Genomic DNA, 13,000 nt, shown 5'->3' with positions numbered 1-13,000 from the left:
TATATCGTTTTAATTATATTATTTAAAACAATTACTTAGTTAAATTAGCTGACTCAGCTTAAACTAGTTAGTTCACCTAAAAATTATGAAAAAAACTGAGGACCTATATCATATTTACATGTTTTAGGTGCCATTTGTAATATGGATAATGAATTCATCCATACAATTTCCTTTTAGTACAGTAACGAAAAAAAGCAACAACAAAAAAACTATAGCTTTTCTGCAGGTGCTATTAGAAATATTGGAGCATAAATTAAACCACAATATCAAATATGGTGCAAGTAAAACTATATTATGATACCTCTTATACTTGATTCCATGGTACTGTGGATCATTTTAAATATATATATGGTTAAATTCGACCCCTTTGTTAAGGTTGCATCAAGTTTGCACCGAATAGTTGTTCTTGGTGCCAATATTAAGTTCCAGTATTATTCCAATTTTTTAGAATGTAACAAAGCTGTGGTACCAAAACCAAATTCTTAAAAACTATGATAGTTTACTATTGCGCCGTGTAGAGATTGGATCTATATTACATATAAAAGAGTACAGTTAATATTAGTTGCGAGTAAACAGTCACTAATCGTAACTTAGCTTGTTTCTCGTCATTTATATCAATGCAAAATAAATAATTTAGGCAGCTTATTTTGAAGGCGAATGGCTTTAACATAAATTCAGGAACAGAAAACAAAAGTAGACGCTAAACTCTACAGTTACGCAACCACTTAGTTTAATCTAGTTAAATACCCCCTCCTAAAAAACAGCAATAAAAATGAGCACCTCTTTTTTACATCTATATAGTCCATCTTCTAGTTTGGATAACAAATTCAAGTCAGATACTTTCCTATCAGCACACTGACAATAAAACAACAACGAAAGACTATAACCTGGGCGCAGACTGGCCAGGTTTTGGGCCCGGAGACAAATTCTCACGATCAACCCTACTTACATACATATATCTATCACTTTTAACCATTTTTTCCCACGGTACATTTCTTCATCAACCATGTGAACAAAATAAAACTGGTTCGGAAGAAACAAGGACCTTGTACAAGGACGAAAAATTAAAAATAAAAATGGCGGCTTTGGTGCACTAAAACAACATGTAGCGTCTTCTGATAAATCTTCTAACTCTAAAGAGTTCAATATCTTGTTAGAAGCCTTGTTTGGTATTCCATCCGCAAACTTTAATAGGGTGGGTATTAGTTGGAGATAAATGCCGGTTGCTTAAATGTTCTTTTTAGAAAGTTGAATCTATCATGCGCAATCATTGGATAACAGAAAATCATTTTTTTATTCTTATTACCACGGAGATTTTTTTTTTCAAATAAATATTTTTTTTCATTTTCCCACGATCCGTTATCGTAAATGTGGTAAATACTTTAAAGGTGCCTCAATGTCTTTTCCAAATATGTACCTTAAAATTTTTATATTTTTGTTTATTTGTTTTTTAATGAGTTAAATGTTTTAATGTTTCATGCAATTTTAATTTGGTTTATTATTTGTGTAAGCTTTTGACGCATATCGTATACCAGTGTTCCCATAGGCATAGTGTGAGGGGGCATACTTTTTTTAGAGAACTGTTCATTTATTTTATATTTTATGTATATATGCACATTTAGTTTTTATGTGTACATATATTTATTTACAAATGTATGCATAAAACTTGATCTCTGCAATTTCATGTACATATGTTTATTTAGTTTTTATATGTACGTATATTTATAAGGATAGGTATGTATAAAACTTAAAATGGACGAGCAGTTTATAAACAATGTGTGCTCCCACTCTATGCCTCACGCTATGCCTATGGGTGTCCCTTTTCAATACTTTTTTCTGAGTATCTAACTAAGAACAAAAATATTTTTTTAAATATTTTAATTAAAAAAACAGTCAAAAAGTTGCTAAAAATTGTTAGACTACTTGAATTACATTTGCATTAAAATAAAACTAATTCAAAAGAAGTATCTAAACTTTTTCTTTCATTCATATTCAACACATTATCAATAATTGATTTTGTAAATTAAGGAAATTTCAACGATGACAAATTGCTTCTCTTATGTCTAAATGCAAATTTGAAAATTACTGTTTAGAATTGAGCAGTTTTTTGGAAGATTTTACCATTAACACAGGGCACTGCCTCGTTTTTTCATGCTGTATTTTAAAATCATAAATCATTAGAATGATTAATATATTCTGCTTAATATATTCTAATAAGAATTCTACGTCAAAGGGTTAATGTTATTCAATATCAATTATTTAAATCTCATAACTTTCAAATTTACTTGTTTCATCAGTAAATTATATGGCTTTTTATGTAATAAAAGTGTATAATAAAGATTTTCTTTGTCACTTATCTATAGAAATCAATCATGATTTTAAGACCAAAAACTGATAAATCTTATCTATTAAATATCATATTCTAACATCGACTGAGTACATGCAAAGACATATGTGATAAAATATTAGCTGATATATAAGACCACGGATTTCATTAAGTTTGAATTGTTTGTCCTGATTTCGAGTCTGAGGATGTTTTATTAGATAACTACGAATAATCCGATTGGTATTTAATGTGTTCTACTTTCTGACACATATCTTTGTTAAGTTTATGGTTATTTCTAGTTTTTTCACACTTGTATTTCGGGAATAAACACGTATTTATATCAAAATGTTACGTTTCGTTTTTTCTTTGTAATAAGAAAGTTTAAAATATTATTTTTGATATTTTCAGAAAATCTGCCAGTTTATTTCTATGCAATTAAGTAATGTAAAGCTAATTCAAACGTTTAATAAAATAAAATACATAAAATAATATCAATTACATATCTAAATTTTGATTTTGAAAATATTACTAAAAACTGTTTATTTTAGCTATGTGATGTGAACAAAGCTTGATCGTAGGTTTGCTTACCTCTATGTTGAAAATATTCGTTAAAAAGATTTCATATGTATTTATTTATAGATAACAAATTGTCAGCATTTATGACATAATGTTAAATAAAAATTGCTTTTTTATCTCATAAGAACTTACCCAAAATGTTTATTTTAATACGATAATTGTGTGTGATGAATATATCACACACAATTCGGTTACAGCATGTACTGTACTGACATATTTGATTTCACATTTACAGGGAAATTTATAGAATATAATTTTATCATTGGAACTTCAATGTTGATTCTAGCTTTCAACAGACATTAAGTAAATAAATGCAGGAAATATGTTTGATCTGGCATTTTATAGAGTTATAAAGTATAAATGCATAATTATCAACTAAAAGTATTGAAATACATGCAATAGAGCTTGTTTAAGTAAACAGTTGAATATTAATTAATTCTGTATTACGGGTTACAATAATATTCCAGATTGACGCTTTCCATTTGACTTAATACTGCACGTGTGATATTCAGGAATTGAGATTAATTCTACAACTGTGTTTCATGAATCATTTTGAATGGAATTCAACGCGTTACACAGAATTTCCATCAGAAGACACTGTTGTCCATATTACTGTTGGAATTACAGAGCTAATTTGCAGTTTTAAACTATTGGAGAGTGTTCTCAGCATGTATATATTTTTTTTCTAAGTTTTTGCTTTACTTTTTTTGAAAAAAAAAGTTTCATTCAGGGTATAAAATTCATAAATTGTATATAATAAACACGATCTATTATATATATTGTATAGAATATATATTACACATAAATATTACATATAATATATATTATCAAACGTTTATATTCATAGCTTTAATGTTAGTTTTACTTTGAAAGAAAATATATTTTCTTAATATATATATTTTTTAAATAGTAATTGTTAGACGTATTAAAAATCTGTGCTAAAAATATCATTTTCAAAACCATTATTTTTTAGGAAATTAGTGGTTAATTTTTCTTTATAAAATAAAAATTGTAATTAATAATTTTATATAATAAAATAATAATTTTTTCACATTAATAAAATAGTCCATAGCAAGGAAAAATGTGAAAAAAGTTACTAGGATTGAGAAACGATCGCAGATTTGAAATCAGTGACGTGAACATATCCAAGATCCGCTAAAAAAAAAACTCATGCAAAATGAAACAAAACAAGAAAAAAGTGATCCCCAATATAATCTATGCATTTCCAGTTATATATTACTTTTAATTTGTCTGCATAACATTGTTTTTAACGTTCAAAATAGATAATCAAACATAAATACCGAAAAAAATAAAGATAAATTTTTATAATATTATATCCATTTCGATAAGCTTATCATCATCATTATCTTGATAGTTATTTATTATTATTTTCAAATCGTAAAAATTTTTAAGATGTAATTTTTAAGAATTAAATTTTCAGATAACAATAAATTTCATGCAATGCAATTTCCTCACGAAACTTAATTTATGAAAATATTGTGAGAAGTTAAAAAAGAGTTTTTTTTTATATAAAATACATTTCTTTTATTTTTTTGTTTTGTTAATCACACGACATGAGTTATCACGTTGTGAATAAGCAATAGTATATTATATCCAAAAATTCACTTGCATAACTTATTAAAGAGCTACACATATTTAACATCAAATAAAAGTAAACGATTAAGATTCTATTATTAAATGAAAAAGCTTCAGAAGAGTCAAATTTTATAAGCATTTATTTTGCGTGATTGTAGTTACGTCGATTATTCAAAATAAATGATAAATGGAAATCCTGGAGAAAGGAGTAAAGCTCATAAAAGAGTAATAATTCATTTAATTGTATTACATATAGAACTTCTTTATGAGCCTCAAATCAAAATATGTGGTAATTTAATGTTAAGTTCTGTGTCGAATTGCTTCGTACAAATCTTCACATTTATTTCCTGTTTTAATTTTGTTTTTTTTTACCTTTATTGTTTTACCTCTGAAAATGAGGCAAATAGATCCATTTTAAAGAAACAATTTAAAAAATTAGTTCTATTGCTAAAATGCACGTGGTGGTACTATGACCTTGAGAGCTTTTTCAAATTTTAAAACCATGCTGCATTACGTAGTCTTGCGAAAGCAGTAAATGAAAACTTGATTGGTTAAACCAATCAAAGGATACAAATGGACAAAAAATAGCGAAGGGAACTTTTTCTTTGATAATAACAAGTAAATTTAATAGTTGATATCAGAGCTGTCGTAAACAATTATATCATACATCTTTGAAACGTCAAAAAACTCAATAAATCTAAGAGAATGGATTGTCAATGTTTTGCTGTTTAACCTTCTAGTGGTCACAGTGCTTAATACCTGGTGAGCATTTTTAACATTATCCTGCTCTACCATATGATTCCAATCACTGTTTGTGATAAAATTAGATGTTGATAATGGACTTTAAAATGTAATAAACCTAATGTACGTGTAGCGTACATATTTTTACTCTACTTACACATAATGTATGATATACTTTTGTAACATTCCTTACATAATTCATTTTTTATTTAAAAGGAAAAATTATAAAATTGAAAAATAATCTCGCGTGGTATCTTTCACAATGCAATGAACTGCTGAGATTAAATTAACTTACTGGAAAACTGCATTGAGTAGTCATACGATGGAAAACTTTTCCCAAAAATCTTGATATAATTATTATTTTCGATCTTAACTTTAATTTTTTTTAAAAATTGCTTTATCGCTAGAAATCATAATCTGAACATATTTTCCGAGTGAGCGACGTGACCTGTAACAAAGGCCCGAAAAGCACGCCAATGTTTATCCGATGCAAATCTCAAGCATGGAGTAAACAATTACTAGCTTCTTGAAGGAGTTATCGTGCTTATGAAAGTGTTATATTTCCTGCCAAAATAAACGTGATCTCTCATACTCATCAAATAATTGAAAGAATAAATTGAAAGAATAGACAGATTTCTCAGCATAGACCTTGCTTTCAGCTTTCCAAATGGCGTGACTATTGTTTAATACAGCAGTCACACGCAAGATACTTAAGTAAAAGCTGCATCACGAAAACCGGATTAAACATGCCGGACTGATTCTTAGCACGATTTCCCGGACTTAGGCTTATTGCACTCCTTTGCTTAATAGATTTATCATATTTTTACTTTGAGAACATTGCAGAATTATTACTTAAAATGAATACTTTATTAGAAAATATAGCTACTTTATTTTCGAACATTTAAAAAAAAATGTATACAAATTTAATGCTTTGATTGTTTTCGTAAGAACACGTATAAACTAAGAGTTGATACTCAAGTAAGATTTTGTCTGCATTCAATTTCTTATTCTTCTAAAAAATGTGTGAAATATATTATTTAGTTTTACTGCACTTCTTAGAGTTAAATATTTCCTAGATATATTGCATAGCTAGAACATTGCAGATCCCATTAAGTTTGTTTTAAATACGGAAGAATATGAAAGCATAAATTACTTGACGATTATGATTTTTGCAGCTTTTATTCAGATAGCTTTTGACAGGGAATATAGATATGATAACTTAATTAGCACTGAATGTGTTAGCTAAACTAATGCTAGCATTAGTTAAATAATTGTTTTAATTTTTAGATGAGAAATTACATCGATGGACGGTTATGAATCTTACTTAGGTTGTCTTGGCAATTATGATATTATTCTAACTTCTGACATTTTTTTTCTTGATAAGATGCAAAATTGCTGTAGAAAACATTTACTATTCTATGCATGGGCTAGGATAGCCTTGCTGGTAGAGCATTGGGCCCATTTCTAAGAAGTCGTGAGTTCAATCCTAGTGTAGTAATGACTGCAACACGTTAAATATGTCGAGTCAAAAAGCCTTTGCGTTCTTTCGAGTCTTTGCGTTCCCCTAACTAATCATACCTCTGGGTGTAATGAATTGGAGATTCATCGTTCTCTGGTTCATGTCAAAATTACGAATTGAATGAATCGATGCATGATTGGGCCCACCCTGTGTGTGGCTTACGTCATATTCTTTGCCATAGATGGCGCCACTGAAAAAAACAAGAAACGCTCTCTCTGCCTTAAATTCGCTTAGATTCACCAATCAGGCCTTCTGGTATTGGCTAGTGGCATTAGAAACAACAACATCAACACTATTCCATGTATATCATGCATAAGAGATATTGCAGAAAATACTCGACGATCCATTTTTGCAATATCTACTAGCTTATCTAAGATTATTTTTATACAAACACGTTTTTATATACTATGGCTTTATTATTTTTACTCATTGTAAGGCTTACGCAAGGGGCAAAGATAATATATAAATATATTCTGTTTACCTATATAATGTAAGATAGTGCACAATCCCTCTCTTCAATCACTTTCATAAACGTCATAACCTAATCTCAACCTTTAACATAAATCTTTATAATTTTCGTCGAAGGAATATTCAGCCAAAAAAAACAGAAAATCAATATTTTTCATGAAAAAAAAATATTATTTAAATTGGATGCAGCTTTATTGAACTGGAATATTTACAAGGATCAAAGTAGCTTGATTGCCAGAGAAACTAAAATGTAATTATAATAATTATTATAGTTTCGTGATGCAAAAAAAATAAATAAAATGAAGCAATAGTTTCTTATTTTACTTTTCAGCAATAAAACAAGTTGTGGTTAAAATATTTTTTTATCTATCTTCAAAGTAAATAATTAAAATATTAAATGTTAAATATTACAATGTTCACATTACCTAAATATGCAAAGCTGTAGTTATAAATATTATTCTAATTAACATTTATATCTCATAACTAACTTGAGCGCTTGTTCCTGATATTAAGCTATCTGTAATTGTGGACCCTGTATATTTTCATTTTGCGCTAAAATGTAATAGCACATTACCTAAAGTACAATATATACATCACGATGCAACGTAATTTAAAGTACATTATATGCATCACAATGTAAAGTAAAATATATACATCAAATGTACTTTAATTGAAAGTTGTGTTATAAATATTTTTCAAATTAAATTTATGTCTTATAATTAATTTGAGCATATACTCTTGACATTAGGTTATTTGGAATTGGTTTGTCAATTAACTAATTAACATATACTTTTTAATATTCTATATTCACTAAAAATATACATTTATGTTTTATTTATAGTATTGATCATTTATTTCCAGATAATGTTTTATATAATACTGAAAAAATAGACGAACATAAAGAAACTGCAATTAGTACCATAACTCTAACTCCTACGCCGGATGACAATGGAGCTTTATACAGTTGTGAAGCTGTGCACAAAGCTTTAAGCTCACCAATGGCATCATTCATCGAACTAAGTGTGCTTTGTAAGTATATGCAGCAATTACTATTTGATATAAATGGCTGTGTATATTAGTCAAATATATTAAATGTAGCAGATACGCTGTCTTCACCAGGTAAAAAATAATAATAATAAGTTTATAATAATAAGTAATCAAAATAAGTTTTTAATATTGAGGACTCTCACATACTGATTATTTATATGATTATTATAAGGTTATGTTATCTTTTTAAAAGGTTTAAATGTTTGCATTTGTTTAATTAGCTTTTTAAAGTATTAGGAGAGCAGAAAGTTAAACTAAGTTGAGATTTAAGCATCAATTTAAAAAAAAAATATGTTAAAAAAAAAACTTGCATTTTAGAAATGCTCGGGAGTGTAAATTATCCTAGAAATTCGTTTTTTTTTGTGCATTAATGTTCGTGAACTAAAGAATAAAGAATGTATCGTACAGTTATATCAGACGGGAAAACCCCTATATGACGCTTCCCGTCACTTAGTGTATATTATATATAAATGAGTGGGTATATATATATATATATATATATATATATATATATATATATATATATATATATATATATATATATATATATATATATATATATATATATATATATATATATATATATATATATATATAATTATCAGAACATAATGTAATAGTGTAGGAATGATAAATAATATCCTTCATATTTTATTGAATTCAAATTAATATTAAAGTAAATGCCTTTAAAAGGAACCCATAACATATTTTACTGCAATATAAGTCACAGAGCAATGCTTTCAATATTATTCTATAATATTTAAAATTAGAAAAGAAAAATGCACCAATCATAAAATGTTGGAATAAAATTTTTTATTAGACATGTCAGACTTAAATGTGCATCATAGTTAAACTATTGATGTTAATTAATATTTATTGTCAATTGGCATTTGTATACCATGCTTTACAACTAATTCATCAAAATTCATATATTAAGTAGGTCACGTTTAGCTTGACTAAAGCTTATTTCTATTAATTTAATGTTCACCAGATCATCCTAAACAATGTCTAAAACAATCCTATCAAAATAGATATCTCTTTCATAGCTTAATAGGGAGTGGGAACTCATTACAATTAAGCCAACTAGCCACAATTGTGCATCTATGTACACGCAGCAATTGATTTTAGGCACAGGCCTACCTGGTAAAGAACTTGTAGCAGAGAAAGGGGGAAAGCAATTCGATTGCAAAATCTATTCGGCAGGGTTCGATACCTAGTTAGAAGTGAAAAGCTGGATCGTGTAATTGGAATGCTTCGTTCATTAAAGCGTTATCCCGCCGTTCATTCGCACCTTTATACAAAAGCCTGATTTGGGATAAAAGGACTGAGACGAGATGCAGGTTTTAATTATTTTTAGACCCCTGTCTAAGGCTTTTGTTGGAACCTGCCGGTGTTGAGAATCTAATGAAACGAAGAAAAAGCTCGGTAGGAATCTTTTTCCTTTTTTTTTAATCTACTCCTCTTTCCCGCCAAACCCTTTCATTATCAGTCTTTTTTAGAGAGTTCTGGTAGTGAAAGTTTGGAAGATTAATGTTGTTTTCTCTTCCACAGAATCAAGGCCGTTTTAGTTCCCCGAAATATTATGAGATCGTTGGTGCTATCAAACGCAGTTGGTGTGTCGCGAAGACGATAGAAAAATGGTTATATCGCGTGTTAGAATATAACTTGAGGAATTAGGTTCTATAGTTTGTAAAAAATTTTCTAAGGAAGTATTGAAAAGTTAGTTTAAGGCTTTTCTAAAATGTTTTAGACTCCTGATAAAGATTGTAATTAGATAAAAACTGGAAGAAAAAAACCATAAATATGGATAATAAATAGTGAATAAAATGTTTTTGGGATGATAATTTTTTTTTTGAAGATTGACAAATTTCTTTATAAATTGAAAAGAAAGCAACATGAGCTTTCTTGTCATTATTTACAACAATTTTCGCTTAAAAATTTAGAAATTTTTATGCTTCGTGTTGTATTAAATATTTTTCTGAAAGATGAAATAAAAAGTGGTTTTACTATTTTTAGTATTGTTAAATGTTCGAATTCTATTGTTTTCTTGTTGATACGAATTCTGCTCCAGCTGGTACCGATCTCAGTACTAGACGGATCACGGATTAGAATCTTTTTGCCGTCTGGAGTTTTTTGTGGTTTTCCTCGTAATGCGTATCCATATAGCTCAAATGAGGGATAGTTTCATCAAAAAGTCCTACACAAAGGAGAATTTATCCAGATGATAGACCCAGGAATTTCTTTGTCTTCTGGGTTGCTTTTAAAATCACAAAGCAACGTGGTTGAACATTGTTATTTCGTAAATTCAGAATTAGGTAGACTGTTCAACGCCGGTTATAAAATAAAAATATATAACAAAAATTATATTTTTACCAAACAATAATATTTATTATGTAATCTTTATTGTTTGTTAAAGATAATGCTTCATAGCATAAATGTTTCTATTTATTAGCAGTCATCATTCCATAATTGAGAAGTTAGGAAACTAAAAATTCAAAATCTTGAATAAAATGTATCAAGTTGTGTGAATTTTCAAAAATAAATCCAAGAAAAGTTTAAAAACATATTTAATAGAAATTAATTTTGTAATTATAAGCAATCTTTGATACATTTTTATTCCTTTAACCCTTTGTTTAGATCATAAAAGTTTAAAAAAAATAACAAAGCATTTCTTTCTCTTTCTTTTTCAGTTCCTCCTGGTCCTCCAGAAATCGAAGGATATCAAGAAGGTGAGACAGTTAGAATGGGAGACACATTAACTTTAGCATGTGTTTCACGAGGAGGCAACCCATTGGCTAAATTGGTTTGGTTTCGAAATGACCAGCAAGTAGACCTCACGTATACCACAACTGGCCGCGAATCAACAAATACTTTAACCTTCCCAGTTGAGTCGAATGATAACAACGCCATCTACCGATGTGAAGCAACCAACTCTATAAGCCCTAAGCCTATGATTGCGATGGTTAAACTAACTGTTCAATGTAAGTGTATTTCTAAAGAAATACTTTTTTCGATTTTCTGTAATAATCTAATGTAGAGAACTGAGCTTATCTTTTGCTGTGATCACGATTTACTGTAATATTTGTTAAGAAAAGAAATGAAAAATCTTCATACATGGCAAAGGAAAATAAAAGAATAATTTGAAAAAAAATATAATATAAAATATAGATTTAAATTATCAAAATAAGGATGCCATGACTTGATGTTTTTTAACCTTTTATGAGGCTAATTGAGAAATTAGAAGTCAAGTCTCGTTGCCGAGCACTATTTCTCTAATACAGCAGAAAACCAGATTGCTAAATGGGAAAGCAACCATGTTCTACCCTGAAATAAGTTTGAATAGGATAGATAAATGATTATTTTTTCCTTTTTAGTCGTAAATTTAAAAGCAATAAAAGAAAGACTATTTTTTTTCCATTTATGTTTTCAAAATTCTGAATCATTTATTTTTATTACTAAATGTCTATTTTCTTATCTGGTATTTAATATTTAAAAAAATAGCTTTAATTTAATTGTGAAGTAAAACATATTTCCGTAAAATAAAGTGAAGTTTTCTTTATATGTATGCTACAAATATCTTTTTTCATGTTTCGAAATAAGTGCGAGGTCATGCATTATTGTATTGGAACATGATTATCTCGTTATTTGTGGAACATACAACTTCGAACTTCATTACGAGATATGCTTTCTTTTTAATTAATAGATTTTTAAAAGAAAAAATTTAATATAAAATTCAATTTCCTTCTTTTTAAAAATGTATTGATGCAAACATTTACTGCTAGAACACACATTTTAATAACTATAACAACTTCAAAATGTATTTGCTGCGTGTTAAAGAGTTTCCCTTTCACTTCAGTTAATCCAAGTAAAGTGACAATTATTGGACCAAAAGAAGCTCAAGAGGGTGATGCTGTGACAATGACGTGCACAACTGACAGAAGCAATCCGCCAGCAGATGTGTCATGGGTAGTTGATGGAAGACCAGTTCAAGCAGCGAGTAGTAGTGTTGCGGATCCTAGAGGAGGATGGATAACTACCTCAAATGTCACAGTTACTATTACTGGTCATGTAAGTATTGTTTATTTTAAGTAAATTGGCTTAGAAAATCATAATTTCTTACAAATTAATTTTACTTTTATATTTATTTTTCATGCTTTTATTGCAATTTTATTTTACACATTTCCTGCACTTTACATTTTATTTTTCTCTTTCCTTGTATACTACTTGCGCTTAATTTTTCTCATTCCATATCGTTTGAATTTTCTCGCTCCCAGCACATGACAAATTCTTTCTTATTTCATAAACCATTTCTGTTATAGTTATTTAATTTCTGTCATTCATGTACGTATTAATTATTTCCTTTTCTTCATTCCAAGTACATTACAATTACTTAATTTTTTCTCCATATGCATTTTTATATCCCGTGTTTGTAATAATTATTTTATTCGTACCATACGTTACAATTATAGCGTGTCTAATTAAAAATAAAAAAAGAAAGAAAAACACCTATTCTCATGCAAATTATGTCATTTATATATTGTTAATCAAATGAAAATAATCATGTATGAGAAAGGAATGTAAGAAATGTCAAAATAAAAGAAAGTCAAAAGTTCTGTAAAAGACGATGTGTTACTACTAGAATGATACTACTATTAATTATATTCAACTACGAATATTTCTTCGATTGATGAACGTTAGGAAATTGCTACTAATTCTTTGATACAAAT

At 28.3% G+C, this 13,000-nt stretch overlaps 1 protein-coding gene across 8 annotated transcripts in view; it reads left to right on the top strand.

The window, feature by feature from the left end:
- LOC107443592 (nephrin) overlaps positions 1-13,000 on the top strand; it is a 240,125-nt gene that overhangs the window by 181,293 nt on the left and 45,832 nt on the right. For all 8 annotated transcript variants that reach the window (XM_071181531.2, XM_071181530.2, XM_043046461.3 and 5 more), the window contains exons 6-8: positions 8,088-8,255; positions 10,964-11,254; positions 12,130-12,341. In XM_071181531.2, coding sequence (XP_071037632.1) covers positions 8,088-8,255; positions 10,964-11,254; positions 12,130-12,341 — 671 coding nt within the window. The remainder of the gene's footprint in view (positions 1-8,087; positions 8,256-10,963; positions 11,255-12,129; positions 12,342-13,000) is intronic.

Source organism: Parasteatoda tepidariorum, chromosome 8 (genome assembly GCF_982258835.1).
Source record: "Parasteatoda tepidariorum strain Cologne lab strain chromosome 8, Ptep-v5.0, whole genome shotgun sequence".
Lineage (NCBI taxonomy): Eukaryota > Metazoa > Arthropoda > Arachnida > Araneae > Theridiidae > Parasteatoda > Parasteatoda tepidariorum.
The sequence above is the reverse complement of the archived record's forward strand: the minus strand, read 5'-3'. Positions and strand labels throughout refer to the sequence as shown.